Here is a 17,598-nt window from a genome sequence, read left to right as displayed (position 1 = left end):
ATTGGGCATACGTCAATGTTGTTATTACACTTCAATAGATAGATATTTAATTTAATTGTTTATTTAATTTTGCTGTTTTATTAAAATTACATGCAAAAGTAAGTAATTTTGTAAAAGAAAAATAAAAACATGTGTAAAAGATTGGGAATCCATGCATCTTTCACATGAGGTTGAGCTGCTGAAGCCACGGCTCCCTCTACAGTTTGTACAGTGGAAAAATATTCCATCCAGTGCAGGAAAACAATCAAACTGGCTGTGTTGAACAGTCGGGAGGACACAACGGGAGATCACACACACTCACTTCTGGGATGTGTGTATGCAGCAACAGCGGGAACATTCTCTCTTCTCACTAGACGGACAATGAGAACTAATGGTTATTTTGGGGGGTCGAAGGGAGTTGTTTTCCATTTTCTTGCAGACATTCGAGGGGGAAAATGTTTCATTCTTGGAATACTTGAGGAGTGACGGCAACTTTCCCCCTACTCGGACTTCACACTAATCAGAGGGCAAGACGCTGAGAGAGAAAGGAGGGGAAAGGGGAGAGGGAGAGAGAGAGAGAGAACAGAACAGGGCTTAACGATGCAAAGGGAGCAACATTCAGCTCAGTGTTTACGCACAGAACCACCTCGGAGTGTGGCGGCTGTGTAACCGAGAAGCAATGCTGTCTGCGGGGATGCGGTGGCCGCCGCGGTCCCTGCCCGCTGATGTTGCGGCTCGGTCGGGCTGCGCACGGAGCCTCTGGGCGGCTGTGATTGGACCGGACACGGACTGGGGCTGACTGATGTTTGTCCGTGCGAGCAATATGTTGAAAGGAGGAGATCAATAGGAGTTACCGGTGAGCTTGGAGGTGGCAGTATCTCCGTATTGACGCGAGGAAGGAGGACAACAAGCACGAGGAATATGTTTTTGGATATAAACAGACTCCCCCCTCCGAAAATGTCTTTTTTTTCTCCCATTGCCTGTTGAGGCAGACTGTTACAGATGGAAATATTTTTTTTGTTCCCATTCCACTTAAGTTTTTTTCCTTGTAAAGACTACCATGTACCTTCTAATGTGTTTTTATATAAAGTTGACGGACTTTTTTTTTGTGAAATCTTCCGTTAACTTATTGAACATTGCAGAAACATTTTAAAAGAGGGGGAAGAAAACTTTTATTCCGTGGGCTATCTGCAATTTCCAAGAAATTCAAAGAATTTCCGAAATGCATTCAGTGATGCCATGAAACATGGCTTATATGTGGGTTGCACATCTGCTTTTTTTACTCCCACTCCTCAGAGTGGGGACAGCTTTCTCTGGAGTTTTTAACACCACAGACAGAGACCTTTTCACCGATGACTCGCCACAGGTCAAGCTCGAGCAGTGGAAGCTCCACTCTGCCGACTCACTCCCCAACCTATATTTTAACCAGGCGGACGTGTTGCACTTGAGGCAAAGGTCCTCCACCACCCACAGTTACATCTTTAAAGTCATCCGGGCAGCTGTGCTCACCATGCTTTCCAACGCTCCCTCTTACATCCCCCCTGCAAAACATGAGGAGTTTACAAGCAAGTGGAATGAGATCTATGGGAACAACTTGCCCCCTCTGGCTCTTTACTGCCTGCTGTGCCCCGAGGACTCGGCCGCCCTGCAGTTTCTTTTAAAGTTTATGGATAGGATGGCCAACTACCCAGACTGGAAAGTGACCAGTGCACCGAATGATGAGGTCCCCACAGCCCACTCTCTGACTGGGTTTGCAACTGCTTATGATTTTATTTACTCCTTCTTGGATGATAGCAGGAGGGATGCATACCTCAAGAAAATTCGCTCAGAGACAGAAGCACTGTATGAGCTCTCCAAATACAGAGCATGGGGGAAACAGTACCTCCAAAACCATCAAACCACTAATATCTTAGCCATCCTAACTGGTGCAATAGTGGTGGGCTCACATAACGACCCAGAGTCGATGATCTGGAAACAGGTGTCAGTGAACTACATGGAGAAAACCATGTTTCTCCTTAATCATATTGTGGATGGCTCTTTGGATGAGGGAGTCGCTTATGGAAGCTACACAGCCAAGTCCATAATGCAGTACATCTTTTTAGCCCAACGCCATTTTAACATCGACAACATGCAGAACAACTGGCTGCGGGGTCACTTCTGGTTTTACTATGCTACTCTGCTGCCAGGCTTCCAGAGGACAGTCGGCATAGCAGACTCCAACTACAACTGGTTTTATGGACCGGAGAGTCAGCTGGCTTTCCTCGACACATTCGTCATGAAGAATGGAACAGGAAACTGGCTGGCTCAGCAGATTCGGAAGCACAGACCAAAGGATGGACCCATGGGGCAGTCGTCGGCCCAGCGCTGGGCTACGCTCCACACAGAGTACATCTGGTACAACTCACATCTCACACCACAACCTCCCCATGACTTTGGCAAAGCAAGGATGCATATTTTCTCTAACTGGGGGGTTGTTACCTATGGAGCTGGTCTTCCTGCTGGCCAGAGTAATACTTTTGTTTCCTTTAAGTCTGGACGTCTGGGCGGCCGTGCAGTCTATGACATTGTTCATGACAAACCTTACTCCTGGATAGATGGTTGGAACAGCTTTAATCCTGGCCATGAACACCCAGACCAGAACTCCTTCACATTTGCTCCCAATGGGCAGGTGTTTGTATCTGAAGCACTTTACGGTCCCAAATACAGCTATCTTAACAATGTTTTAGTGTTTAGTCCATCTCCTACCAGCCAATGTAACAGTCCATGGGAGGGGCAGTTAGGGGAGTGTGCCAAGTGGCTGCGATGGACTGATGAGGGGGTGGGTGATGCCAGAGGAGAGGTGATTGTTGCCTCTGAGCACAGGGACACTATGTTTGTGAGCGGGGAGGCTGTGTCAGCATACTCCGCAGCCATGAGATTAAAAAGTGTTTTCAGAGCCTTGGTTCTGTTAAACTCCCAAACGTTGCTGGTGCTCGACCACATTGAGAAGTGGGCCGACTCCCCTGTGAAGTCTCTCAGTGCTTTTTTCCACAACCTAGACATTGATTTCAAATATGTTCCCTTTAGATTTATGGATAAATACAACGGTGCCATGATGGATGTGTGGGATGCTCATTATAAAATGTTCTGGTTTGACAGCCAGGGTCACAGCCCTGAAACCAGAATACAGGAGGCAGAGCAGGCTGCGGAGTTTAAAAAGAGGTGGACACAGTATGTCAATGTCACTTTTCCAATGACAGGCGCAGTCAGCAGAGTAGCTTATGTGTTGCATGGCCCATATGTTAAAGTGTCCAATTGTAGATTTATAGATAACAGCAAAAATGGTGTGAGGCTTTCTTTAACCATAAATAATACAGAGAAGATTGTTTCCATAGTTACTAACTATAAAGATATTGGAGCAAGATTGGCTTATATAGGATTTGGCGGTCACTGCAAAGTTGAAGATAGATATCAAATCACTAGATATGGCCTTGGGACGCAGCACATCCCTAAACAAATTAGCAACGATAATCAGCTCTTTGACATTGGATTCACTCTCAATGTGATCGCGGGCGTTGTTCTCTGTGTGGCCATAGGATTTTTGACCATGCAGAGAAAGTTTTATGTTTGCTTCAGCAGACTGATGCGCTATGCCTTGCTATCTGTGCTTTTCCTCTGGATAGTCGAGTTGCTGTTTGTGTCCAACAGCTGCGATCAGCTTCTTTGTGGAGTAAAGTGGAAAAGTGCAGACACCAAAAGTGTAGTAAGCAAACAAATCAGGTTGTATGAGCAGCACCGGCTCCCCCTTCCCACCGTGGTCATAACAGCTCTTCCTGGATCGGGGTCAGAAATACTCAAGCACCTTTTCTATAATAACTCAGACTTTGTTTACATAAGGGTTCCTACTGAACATGTGGATATTCCTGAGACTGAGTTTGAGTTTGACTCACTGGTTGACACCTGTGAGTGGTCAAGGACAGATGCTGTGCATGGACGGTTTAAGATCATTCAGAGCTGGCTGCATTCACTTGTGCACAATACCAAGCTGCACTTGCAAAATATCCAGCTTGCAGAGGGCAGCAGGGTCAAACAACCCCAGAGAGCAAGCCCCTCTAAAGACAGAAAGAAAAGATCCAGGCGGAGGGAGCCTGCATCTGAGCTGAAGGGCAGGCTGAGGGCCAGCCTGGACAGAGACAAAGAGTACGTTAGGGAGATGAGACGGCATGTTGCGGAGTACCCCAACGCCCAAGTGGTCCTCAACATGCGGAGTGGCAGCTGGACGCTTAAACTGCCCTTCATTCAAGAAGTGGTTGGCATTTCCCTGAGGGCAGTCTATTTGGTCAGAGACCCTCGGGCATGGATTTATCTCATGGTTTATAACAGCAAACCCAGTCTTTACTCACTGAAAAACATCCCACAGCACCTTTCCTTGATATTCAAGGAGGATTCTGTAAGGGGAGGGTGCCCAGCAATTGCACCAGAGTTTAAAACAATCCAGTGGCTGCTGTCCCGATCAGAGACGAACCCTATCCTGATCCTTGCTCGTCTATGGCTGGCTCACACGGCGGCAGCACTTCGAGTTGCTGAGAGTCTCCCCGAGGACTCCTACCTTCGAGTGAGGTTTGAGGACGTGGTCAGCTTCCCCCAGGAGACAGCGGAGACAATACACACATTCCTGGGAGTTCCTATGTCGCCAGCAGCCCTCAATCAGCTGACATTTACCACCTCCACAAACCTGTACAACCTCATGTACGAAGGAGACATCTCACCAGCAAACATCAACGTATGGAGGCAGAAAATGCCTCGAAAGGATGTCAGACTTATAGAGGATATATGTGGAGGTGTAATGAAAAGGTTGGGCTATGCCAGGTCTGCCAGTTAACTGCTGCTGATCAGCTTGTTCTGAGCTGTCATGTTTACTGTAGCTGTCACTCAAATATATTTTCTCTTTTTTTTTGCACTGAAATTTAAGAAAGTTAGTTGCCTGTCTCTCTGTGTCCAAATGTTTTGCGCTAAGTGGGGGTGTATTTAGGGATTTGTGCAGAATATGCCAACAATATCTTAGATGGAAGAATATTTATATATATACAACAATAGGTGGAAGGGATTCTGTGTTTTCCTCCAGCAGCTGCTCATGTTTACCTTTAGCACTTCTTCACTTAGAGAGATTTTGAAACCTTTACTGTCTTACAACAGGAAGAGGACTTACTTTCAGTACATCACCTCATTTCATAAACGACTACGTACTGTTTTGCTTAGAAATGTAAAATCATTGTTTTTTGTTTTCTGCAGAATTAATCTTTTTCATTTGATTTGTTTTGGAGGAGATTATTAACTGGTTTGGTGGAAATATTTTGGGGTTGCGGGAAACAAGTTTGGCATGTGTTTTAGTTATGTTCTCTTTCCTGAGGTTATCACAACTTTATAGCTCTAAACACCTGACATTACAGAGAAGTAAATTAATATATTTTCCATGAAAAATTCATGAAAATATTCACTGTAATTTACAAAGAAAACAGAAAAGAAAGTGCATTTGCTGCTATGTATCTCTAAATGTTGTCTTTAACTCATTTATATTTACAATTAGATTTAAAAATGAGAAGAAGACCCACTTTTATTCTTAATGTTAAAAATTATTTTTTTAATTTGGAATTTTAAAGAAATGTCACTAAAAAGAAAGTAAAAAAGAAAATTAGAATATTTATGATTATGAAAATCTGAGAAATTAAAAGTTCTCAAATAGCTTTCTAGAGGTAAACAAATCAATGTTTTGCAGAGAAAAAAATCACTTTCTTTATATTGTAATGTCTAGTGAAAGGTAAATTTTGAAAGCATCTGTGGATAAAACAGTGATTATGTGAGTTCCACAAAACACTTTGTTCTATCATTTTGACTAACAATCTCAAAAAAAATCTGTCAGTCAAATCTTACAGATCAATTTCAAAAATTATAATAATGGCATATTCGATTGAATTACATTTTCATTCTGTATAATTATCAGTAAGCTGTTACATGTATTCATCTAACAGATGACATGTAATTTTCTCTTCACAGTTATGAAAACCACTGACTGTGGCTCCAGAAACTACATATAAACAATGAAATTAAACAATTGCAATTCAGTTGTGAATAATTCACAAGCACAGTTCAGTTCAGTGCAGTTTCAGACATAACTTGTTCTCTCACTTGCATGTAATCGAATATCTCAAGGTTTTGATGTGGACCTGGAGGCTGAGTTCACGCTTTGCTGCCTGGAGACTTTGACTAATCACTAGTTTAGCCAAAGTTTTGAAATCAGGGAACAATTCTCCAACTTAAATTTGACTTAAATTATCAGAATTCGCCAAGACTTTCCGAACGTGGGGTTTCCACACAAGCACATGCTTCAGCAGGAGGAAATCCTACAGCATGTGCGCTCTTTCCATCGAAGATGGAAAATATGTAGTTAAAGCGTAATCTGATGAATATCAATTATTTAATTATTTCATGCTAAATATCAAAGATAGGAGACAAAAAGATTTTTATTTTATTGGTCATTGATATTCTTGCTGTGATAATCATTATTTTTGTAATGCACAGATAAATGACCTTTTAAAAGGCAACATTAGAATTTATATCATTAATGTTGTTTAATGTATATTATTAATAATATGTTCCATTAATAATAATAATAATATTAATTATTATTGAATAATAATGATGATGATAATTATTACCAATAATCATTAATTGTATTATTATTATTTGATATACAGTATGTACTGTATATACACTGCTTGTCACTGCTCAAAAAAATAAAGGGAACACTTAAACAGGTGTTTAACACTTAAAGTGTTCCCTTTATTTTTTTGAGCAGTATATATATATTTTTATGTACCGGCCCTAAAATTAGCTTAAAAAGGAAGGAGAGTGAAGGATTAAGAAAGATGTAAAAACTGTGATTTATTGCGAATAAGAACTTTTGATTATTTTTGTCTTTAAAAAGTGCAAAACCAAATGCTGCATGAGAGGCAGAACATCAGCGGCTTACACAGAGAAATGCTTTGATTGCATTTTAATTCAATCAGCTGACAGATTTAATTTTAAAGCTCAAAGATGTCATGGCAGTTGTGTGGCCTGGCACTGTTACAGGGACTCTTTTGATTGTAAAGGAGGGAGTATGAGTTTTTCTTTTAACTGTATGGAAAATTAGTCTCAATGTTTGAAAAAAAAAAGAGCCTCTAAAGATGTAACGTGTAGCAGAATGTGAGTCAAGAGTATTTATCGCTTCCAAAGACATACATCCCAAAGGATCGAGAATGAATATGATTATTATAATGACTCCCTTTTAGCAGTTACTGAATCAGAGAGAAGAGCTTAATGGAGATCAAACTGAAAAAAAGCTGAACTGTCAGCCCTGATGCATTTCTAATCAATGCCGTTTTTAAAGCATTCTCCTCAGCAACCCCCATTGATCTGAAGACTGCATAACTGAGGCAGTGTTTTACCCTTTTCAAAATCTTCACTGTAAAGAAACTGAGGAACATGCAAACGGCACAAGTTTCCATCTCCTGAAACGTTCACTCTGTTAGTAGATGATCTCTGGTTTATTATTTTATTTTTTATCCACAGTGAATAATAAGTTTAAAGGAAAAATAAAGACACCATCTCATCTCTGTGATGTTAAGCTGTTGCTTGGGCAAAAATGTATGCTACTCAGTAACCCTTGAAGCCGTCTCTCTTTAAACCTTTTTGTACTGCAACTGGATCATATGTATCATGCATATGGTGCACTCATTTATACCCACAAAAAACATAATTGAGTAATCATTTCTCCACTACAATCAGCTGCGTTTGTTTTCTTCCCTGGTCTTGACTGGCTAGACACCCTCCAGTCCCCCACCTCCACCCGTTTGATGTTTGTGGTCTTTGAATGTGTAGATTTTGGCAAACATGCTTTCACTTTTGGTGTTGCAATCCTGTTAGCGACTCAGTGTTTTGTATTTGCTTGTGGGGATACAGTTACTTGCTTCTGTGGCCTTGAATTACAATCATTTCCATGTTGAGGGGGGTTTCTGTTGGCTCTGGAGCAGGTGGTGGCCATGATGTTCAGAAAATAATAAATACATGAATATATTCACAAACCAGTCTTTGTTTTGATGCTGTCGACTGCTTTTCACTGTGATAATGTTATGTTTTCTCTGATAATATGACACCGGTCCTCATTTAGCCCAGCTGTCCAACATTTCCAGTTGTAGGTTTTCATACACTTAACTATGGGCAAGGATTTCATATTAATTAGGGGCTTTTAATGATGCATTTGAATTGTGTTTGTTTTGTTTTTAGGGTGGAATGTGTACAGGAAATAGAACTGAAGCGTTTTTTTTAAGCACACAGATTGTGAATACAGATAGAAGGTATCAGAAACACAGTGCTTTGCAGTTTGTTGCTCGTAGAGCTGCATATCCACAGAGCAGTAAAGGGTGTCCATTCTTATCATACTGTTATTTGTTATATATTGCTAACATGTTGCATAAAAAAAGTATGAGAAACTGGTCCCAGGAAACTAACCATTTTACCTGATATCTGCTAAAACTACCTAGAACATTGTCATTTTTGTCACTATCCATCCGTAACAAAATTTTGCTTAGTTACACTCTGCACCAAAAAATGGACAAAAAGCATCTAAAGCCTCTTCCCCACGACATAAAAAAAAAGTTGAACAGTTAATCCAGTCTGTACATGCAGAATAATTCATGTGCAAAGTAAACAAATAGAATTTAGCAGTAATGATGTGCAACTTGAGGTCGGATGTGTGAAAAAGTGCAAGATCCGGTTTTTATGTTATCATCCTCTAACTCATGAATGTCTTCGAGGAAGTTGTGTGAGTGTGTGGGGCAAATTTCACAGCTCTGGGGAAAAAGCTGTCTTTCAGTCTGTTGATATGTGCTTTAATGTTCCTGTACCGTTTTCCAGAAGGTAGTAATGTAAAAAGTCCATTGCCAGGGTGGGTGGCGTCTGCAGCGATACATCTAGCCTTCTCCTGCATCCATCCACCGTGTACCGTTTCCAGACGTGGGAGACGACTCCCCCCAATTCCCTGTGCTGTTTTTACAACCCGGGCCAATTTCCTTCTGTCTTCTGCTGTGCAGCTGCCATACTCCACTGTCATACTAAGACAGAAGATGCTTTTTATGGTAGCTCTAAAGAAGTTCACAAGCAGCTGAAAAGAGAGACCAGTCTGTTATAGCGTTCTGGAGAAGAAGAGTCTTTGTTGGACCGTCACCAGGTACGATGTGTTCAGTGGCCAAGTAAGGTTATAGGATGTTATGTGGCTAGCCAGGAACTTGATATTATCCACATGCTCTACTCCCTCCCCATGATTGAGCAGATTATGGTGTTCTGTCCTCCTGGACCTCCCGTAATCCACAATGACCTCCTTGGTCTTGCTGAACACGTGGCGCTTTTGATCTATGGAAGGAGTTTGCTGAGGGCCAAAAAAGGTAGTTGCTGTTTTGAAACAAGGGACATTAACCAAATACCATTAAGGTTCTATATTTATTCATCCATCAATATATTGTTTATACCTTCTTTTTTTCCAGAGCTATCCACATCTGTGTAAGAAAATTCACAATACATTTAAACTTGAAACTAAATCATTATTTTCATAAATCTCTAAAGTCTTATGGTCTGTAATTATTCCACCATCAAATAGAATAGTTTAAATGCATCCTCAAAAGTCTATAATTAAAATAACATTAATGTTCACGATGAATGTATGCTGACATTTGCAGAATAGTGAGATTGCGCTGTAAATTTTGATTTGTATGTCTCTTTTTTTGCTGTAAATTCTTTCAACCGGCAAGGCCTGTGTCTACTCATGCAGATGTCTTTATGCGGCAACAACAAAACCTCCATATTATTAGACATGGGTGACAGGAGCCTGACTGTTTCTGCGGCTGATGTGCATGACTGGAAAGAGGCAACAATTAGAAACATGTCAGGAAGTTGTTCCGCCATGTTCTGACTGGTGAAAGCTGCAGAAGAGAGTGCACACACATTGCATCTCATGTCTCGGAGTGGTGAGTCAGTCATTTCGTTACTCATTTGTTCCTTATCCCTCCTGTAACACCCGAATGCTTTGGCGGAGCCCTCTGTATCTAATCCTTCCATGAACAGGAACATTATTCATAGAAAAACCTCAGGCTGATTCTCTGGAAGGGAGAGTTTTCCACAGGAAAGGACTTACTAAGTAGCCTCCTTTGATTAACCCTGACTCAGATGACAGGTAACGAAAAAACTAACAACACTGAACTTATTCTTGTATCAGTTTTTAGCTTTTATTTATTCAGCTTTTGCAATGACATGTATTAATGAAAATTATATTGCACAAGAAAGGCTCAATTCCAGCTTCTTCCTGTCACATCTTGATATACTTCTGGGTAAGGCACTTAAACCCAAATTGCTTCACGATCTGCTCATTGTTGTGTAAAGTGTGTGTGGGGGTGAGTGCGAAGGCGTGAACATACCTGGAGTGTAAAGTGCTTTGAGCGGTCAATATAACTAGAAAAGAGAAATATAAATTCAGTCCATTTACCATTTAATGACGTTGGGTTCATAAAATCATGCAATCACCGACGGGGTTTTCAGAAAAGACCGTTATTCACCACCTCTCACAAGACTTTGTCACTGTTCCTGTCCTCTAAAATCCATCTTTTTGTGACCGTTCTAAATTTACTATGACTCCAGACTCCTGATGTGACTAAGAATTTTATAATTGTTTTTCTGTCATTATTCACAGAAGTTTTTTTTTTCTCTGCATTACATTAAAGTGGTTCCAAGTCTTTCTCTTCTGCTCTGCAGGGCATAAGCTCCATTATCCATAAATTAACTCTGTATTAAGATTCACTACTGCAAACCTACAGAGACTACCGGAGCAATAACAATCACCTTTTGCCATAAATATTTGAAAAATGCTAATTCTAATTAGGCGTAACTCAATTTGCACATACATTAAGAAACAGGAAAAATTGCCTTCACTTTTTTTTTTAATTAAAAATGCTATTAAAAGGTGCATTGTGAAAAACTGACTTTTTGGGCTTTATATCATGTTATAATGTGTTTGCTCATCAAAACCACATATGGAGTGTTGCTTTGATTCTTTCATCAGTTTGAGAAATCCTTGAATCCTCCATGGCAACCATTAATGGTTGCCTAAACGCTTTTTTTAATTTTATTTTTTTGGTTGCCTAATTGTTTGTTCATACAAAGTGTCGCCTCATTACACAACAATCCTCCCATGTGCCTTTCCACCAGACTAGCGGCAGCGGCAATTAGCAAACACTAAACTCAGTACAGTTCCTGGTGGAACTGTACTGAGTTTATGATACAAACTATTTCCCAGTTTAATGCTCTGAAAAATGGCTGTTAACGGTATGATAAAAGAGTTGTGATGATATGCTGAATGCAGAGAGTCGAAAAGCGCAAGAGCTCCTTAAAGAAACTAAGGCCCGATTTCAAAGTGTCAAATTATTACGTCAGGTTTCTTTTAAGTTTTGTTTGAAATCTACATCATTTCTATAACAACTGAAGATAATACAGTTACCTAATTGTGCTAAAAATGGCTCTATGGGCCTAGAAAATACATAATCCATAATGCCACCCCTTTAAGAGCCATTTCTGCTTACCTTAAGGGTAGTGACTAAGTACAGTGCAAAATGCATTACAGATTTTCACTAGGTGACCATATTTTACAGAGTAGACGAAAATATTTTCTTTTAGGTACACTCACATCCACGCCTTACAAAAATACTGGGTTTTAACTGTGTTGACTAACAAGGGTCATTAGTTCTCATTGTAAAGTCTTTATGATGTGTTTAAAGGAAAAAGATCATTGGATTCATACATTTTGCTAAAGGATATTTTTAAATGATTATATAATTACATATTGCTAGGAAGTGCCGTACAAATGTCAAGGAAGCTGGTAGATAGTCAGCATCAGCAGACATTTTGAGTTCATTCTTGATCAATTGTATTCAACGACATCTCCATTTCAACCATCATCACTTCTCAGTTGTCAAAATCTTACTGGTTTTATACAAAACTGGCACAAACCTAAACCTCATCGGTCTCCACCATTAGATAATAGGTTAAACCAAATAACACAACCTTCTACCTTATCGTAGAAGGTTTGCTTGTTAATCTGAATATAACAAACAGATTACCCGAGTAATACTTTCAAATTATGATTTTATTTATTAAAGGAAAAAAGATGCATAACTTCATCTGGCTCTATGTGAAAAAGCAATAGTTTCTTAAACCTAAAAAACAGGAATATGAATATTAATACAATTTAAAACTCCTCTACACAACTAAATAGTTTGCAATCTAATTGCTTAATACAGAGCAGCTCAAAAAGTTACTTTGAAGAGAATAAATAAGACCTTAATGAAGAAAACCCAGTGATGTAATCGATGACATCATGAACCTGTACAAACAGGAAGTGGTGGGTTATTATGGTTAATAAGCTTAGCAATTCATCTAAGAAGGTTTTATTGGAATTCTATAATAAGATATGGGAAGTGGGTATTTTACCTCTGGCATGGAAAGAAGCAATCATAGTTCCAATCTTAAAGCCAGATAAAGATCAGTCAAATCCAGCAAGTTACAGACCCATTGCTTTAACTTCTCATATTTGTAAAATAATGGAGAGAATGGTAAATGAAAGATTGAGCTACTTTGTTGAAAAGAGGGGATATTTATCAAAATGTCAAAGTGGATTTAGAAAAGGGAGAAGCACTATGGATCCTTTATTATGTTTAGAACATGAAATCAGAAAAGGGCAAGTTAACAAGGAGAGTGTAGTGGCTGTTTTCTTTGATATAGAGAAAGCTTATGATATGATATGGAAAGATGGATTTTTAATTAAATTGAAAAAATGGGAATTAATGGATCAATGTTTTATTGGATAAAAGATTTTTTACAAGATAGATCAATACAAGTAAGAATAGGACAACAATTGTCAGAAAAGTTTTTTGTTGAGAATGGTACACCTCAGGGAAGTATAGTGAGTCCTTTGTTTTTTTCTATTATGATTAATGATATGTTTGACAATTTGGAAAGTGGAATGGGGTGTTCTTTATTTGCTGATGATGGAGCAATATGGAAGAGGGAGAAAAATTTAAAGTTTATTGTTAAAAAGATACAAGAAGCAATTAGTATTATAGACGACTGGTCATTTAAATGGGGATTTAAAATTTCTATAGACAAAACAAAGACTTTATTTTTTACAAGGAAGAAAGCATCTGAAAATTTAAAACTGCAAATATATAATCATGAATTAGAAAGGGTAAGGGAATTTAAGTTTTTGGGTTTATGGTTGGATGAAAAACTTACTTGGAAAAATCATATTCAAAAAGTAGTGAATAAATGTAAGAGAGTTTTAAATGTAATGAGGTGTTTGGTGGGAAGTGAATGGGGTGCTGAGAGGAAGGCATTGAAATCAATATATACTGGGTTAATAAGGTCTGTATTTGATTATGGAAGTATTGTATTTGGGTCAGCATCAGAAACACTATTAAAAAAATTAGATAGTATTCAGTATCAAGCCTTGAGGTTATGTACAGGAGCAGTTAGAACAACTCCAACGTCAGCTTTCCTAATAGAAATGGGAGAGATGCCACTTAATCTCAGAAGATTACAGTTAAAGTCCAATTATTGGTGTAATTTAAAGGGCCATGATGGAAATCATCCATGTCAAGACATTTTAAAATCTAGTTGGGAAAAAGAAAAGAAGAAATTAAATTCTTTTGGATGGGAGATAGAAAATGTTATAAAAGATTTTGGTTTATCTGATATAAACATTAGTCAAACAGTTCCTCTTTCAACAGTTTATCCGTCTCTATTTCATAATAATGTTGTTGATTTAACTTTGTTGGAGAAAAGGAAAGGAGAAAACATTTCAGATCCATATTTGGTTCAATCATATTTAGATAGTAAGTACTATGGATATGTCCAAGTTTTTACAGATGCGTCTAAAAACTCAAATAGCAGTAATGGGGTATCTTTCATTGTTCCAGAATTCAAAGTTAAAAAATGTAAAAGAATTACTGATGGAGTATCAGTTTATACTGGAGAGATGATGGGAATTATTTTAGCTTTAGGATGGATTGAGGAAGTCCATCCATTAAGAAGCATAGTATGCTCTGATTCAAGTTCTTCATTATATTCATTAAAAAATAATCATGCTATTAGTAGACCGGATCTTTTATTAGAAATTCAGTTAATAACATATAGAATTCAAGCAATGGGGTTATTAGTTATATTTACATGGATACCATCACATATAGGAATAAGAGGGAATGAGTTGGCTGATAAATATGCAAAACAAGCTTCAAAATATAGTGATATTGATATATTAGTTCCATTTAGTAGAGAAGAAATCAAATCTATTATTAAACAAAAGGTTAAGGAAAGATGGCAGAGACAGTGGGAGGAAGATAGAACTGGTAGATGGCTGTACAGTATTCAAAGAAAAGTTGGTGCAATGAGGAGAACGGGACAAAATAGAAAAGAGGAAACAGTTATATCTAGGTTGCGTTTTGGACATACAAGGTTAAACAGTAATTTATTTAAAATAGGAAAACATCGAACTGGAAGTTGTGATTTTTGTGGTCAAGAAGAGACAGTAAAACATGTTTTGTTGTTCTGTACCAAATATTCTGTTGAGAGAAAGAAATTAGTTAGCCGGTTACAAGAAAATAAATTACAGTTAAATTTACAAGATATTTTGGGAAAAATTTCTAATTCTAAAGATATAAGTTATTTAATTAATTACCTTAAGAAAACAAAATTGATAGAAAAGATTTAAGTGTTGTTATTTTATTATTATTATTATTGTTATTTTTTTTTATTTATTTATTTTATTGTTTTGTTTGTTTTGTTTTGTTTTGAGGGGGGTGTATATAGTTAGCGTCCCGATCCACACTCCATTCCAGTAGATGGCGGTAATGCACATCTAAAAGTTGCTTGCCAACCGCCATAAAAAAGGAAAAGAAGAAGAAGAAGAAGTGGTGGGTCGGCCCCTCCCACACACCTGGTCTGGATGTAAGATCTGAACGAAGGAACAAACAATGGTAAGTACTCGCAAATTAACAGAAATATTTCACCATATTTGAAAGTGAAGGAAAATTCTAATTAGCTTTTGACTCAGTAGCGTTTGCTTTAAAAACCAAATGCTTGGATATAAGCTGTAACATAATGCTACCACAAACAAACCCTGCAGAAGATCACATCAAGAGCACCATTAGCTTCAGTAAGAGAATTTTGGTACTTTTCTGTCTTGGCCATGCTTCTACCCCCCATTTCAATCACATGCAGAAACCAAAACATGCACAAAAATAGTGCAAAAGAGCAACAAATTAAGAATTCATCAAGAGCTGATATGTAAATGATTTATTCAACAATAAAAACAGCAGTCGCAGTTAAAAGGCTTAAAAAGCAAAGTGTGCCTTTTATAGAAGCAGTAGCAGAGAGAGGGAACACAGATTATCTTCACAGATGATCTGAGGCCTGTTGCAACACAAGAACATTATTGGCTTTGCTCCTTAAACAGGAAAGCTTCCACACAGCTGCATGGGAAGTCTGAACAGCCAATTAAATTTATTATAATTTTATAGTCATAAAAATAATGGAAACCAATGTCAAGAGTTTCTTTCATGCAATTCATATTTCATCTGAAAATAACAGAAAAAAATACAAATACATTTCATAACACCCTTCTGATGTCTGAGATGAGCGAACAGATTTGCAGAGCTAATTTAAGCTAGGCGGTTTCCTCGCAGATTATCTCTGATGTTTGATAACTGATGCATAATCATCGCCATGAAAGGAGGTTTTACAGAGAAAATGATGAAAAGCTGCGCTATAATCTAATCCGTGCGCTCAGCTCGGCAGTGGGATCACTCTGCCTTCCCACTCATGGAGGTTATCCAGATAGAAAAAAGGGGGGACTCCATTTCAGCTGAGTAGTCATACCCTTTCGTTTTCCACCTTTATCTTTCGCCTTCGGTGGATCCGAGTTCCCAGGAGAGCCTCTCCCTTGCCGGCAGCAATCACTCCTGCCACTGCTCATTAATTAACCTTTGCCGCTGCTGCCAGCAGTCAGGGAGCGAGCTCAAATTCAGCCGGAGAGCAATCATCGGTATAACATCAGAAGGAGGCGTTTCTGCTGCAGAATTAGCCTACTAATGGAGAACAACACCCTTATTGTAGAAGGTTTGAAAACGTGAGCATGCAAATGAGGTGGAGTATCGTGAAAACCTGTTTTTCAAGTTTACAGATTTGTTCTGGTTTGGCCTTTCTTGTCATACTTCAGTTTTTACAGTTCACCAAGCAAATCTGAATATAACAAACAGATTACCTGAGTAATACTTTCAAATTATGATTTTATTTATTAAAGGAAAAAAGGTGCATAACTTCATCTGGCTCTATGTGAAAAAGCAGTAGTTTCTTAAACCTAATAATTGATTGCGTCACCAACTATCAGCAGGCATTTTTGATAACTGAGCTGTTTTAATTCAGCCACATTGGAAGGTTTCCATGCAAGAAGGGCCTGGATATCTCAATAAGACCAGACTTTGATTTGGCCAAACTTCTTCCTTCAGGATTATCTGCTGAAGTAGGGGTAACTCCAGTCTTAGTGATGTTTATTTTTTTCTGAAATGCTGGGCTAGTCTGAAACACACTGTCAAAACACCTTATGTCTCGTCAGTCCTTTATTAATATTCAGATCATCAATATGTTTTTTGTCATATTTAAGGCTGGTCTTTGTGATATTTTTAGTCCACAGTGGTGCTAGCATTGGAGTTTCTCCATGGATGTTATTTTTTGTCTAGACTGTTTCTTATTGATCGATCTCTGACCTTGTCTGAGTTAAGTGATGTCTGCAGTGCTCAGGATGTTGTTTTGTGTCCTTCTGGTTGAGTCATTGACATGCTCTTAGAGTAGTTTTGATAGATTGGTCACTTCTTGGAAGATGTGCCAAACTTCCATGTTCTTCTATGGATAAAGACTCTCTGCGGTTTGACATAGTCCCAACATTTTAGAAATCTCTCCGTAACCCATTTTTAGACTGATGGCTTTGTGCCTGAGAGTATAATGTATTACTTTGTGAGATCATTTAGCCTGCCATGTTGTCAGAAGGGCCCTGTTAGAGTAATTTATTGATTCAACAAGTCAGACGGTAATCTGATTTCTGTGCGACTTGTAAAATTGAAAAAAAAAAAACAACTGTTTTTTCACAGTTTCTAATTTTGCAATGAGGCAATTATTTTTTCACAAAGGGCAAAGTCGGTTTCATTAGATTTATCCCTATGAAATTAAAGTAATTTTAAAATTGAATTTTGTTATTTACTTAGGTTATCCTTGTCTATGATTAAAATTTGTTTCATGATCTGAAACCCTTTAGTGTAACAGAAAGCAAAACCAAAATAAATCCATCAAGGGGCAACACATTTTTCACAGTAATTTATTTCTTGAAGAAAGCACATCCCTTTTTGTGTCACAAGTACAAAATCAAGATGACTTTTGTGATGAAGTGTGAGCTGAGCAGAAGGTGGTGTTTTGCAGGTTTTTTTTTTTACTCATTTTCAGTTTGGTTAA

The 17,598-nt window shown here is 38.4% G+C and overlaps 2 protein-coding genes across 2 annotated transcripts; both read left to right on the top strand.

Moving 5' to 3' along the window:
* Nucleotides 1–241: 241 nt before the first annotated feature.
* dselb (dermatan sulfate epimerase like b) lies at nucleotides 242–6,016 on the top strand. The gene has a single exon (XM_028005447.1). The coding sequence runs from the start codon at nucleotides 1,226–1,228 to the stop codon at nucleotides 4,838–4,840; it is 3,615 nt and encodes a 1,204-aa protein (XP_027861248.1). The 5' UTR covers nucleotides 242–1,225; the 3' UTR covers nucleotides 4,841–6,016.
* A 7,131-nt stretch (nucleotides 6,017–13,147) lies between these two features.
* On the top strand, nucleotides 13,148–16,619 carry LOC114137195 (uncharacterized). Its single transcript, XM_028005815.1, has 3 exons — nucleotides 13,148–13,999; nucleotides 14,132–14,659; nucleotides 16,602–16,619. Exons 1-3 carry the CDS (start codon nucleotides 13,388–13,390, stop codon nucleotides 16,617–16,619), a joined length of 1,158 nt encoding a protein of 385 aa, XP_027861616.1. The 5' UTR covers nucleotides 13,148–13,387.
* The last annotated feature ends 979 nt before the right edge of the window (nucleotides 16,620–17,598 follow it).

This window comes from Xiphophorus couchianus, chromosome 21, assembly GCF_001444195.1.
Source record: "Xiphophorus couchianus chromosome 21, X_couchianus-1.0, whole genome shotgun sequence".
Classification (NCBI taxonomy): Eukaryota; Metazoa; Chordata; class Actinopteri; order Cyprinodontiformes; family Poeciliidae; genus Xiphophorus; species Xiphophorus couchianus.
Note: the sequence above shows the minus strand (reverse complement) of the source record. Positions and strands in the feature narration are given on the sequence as shown.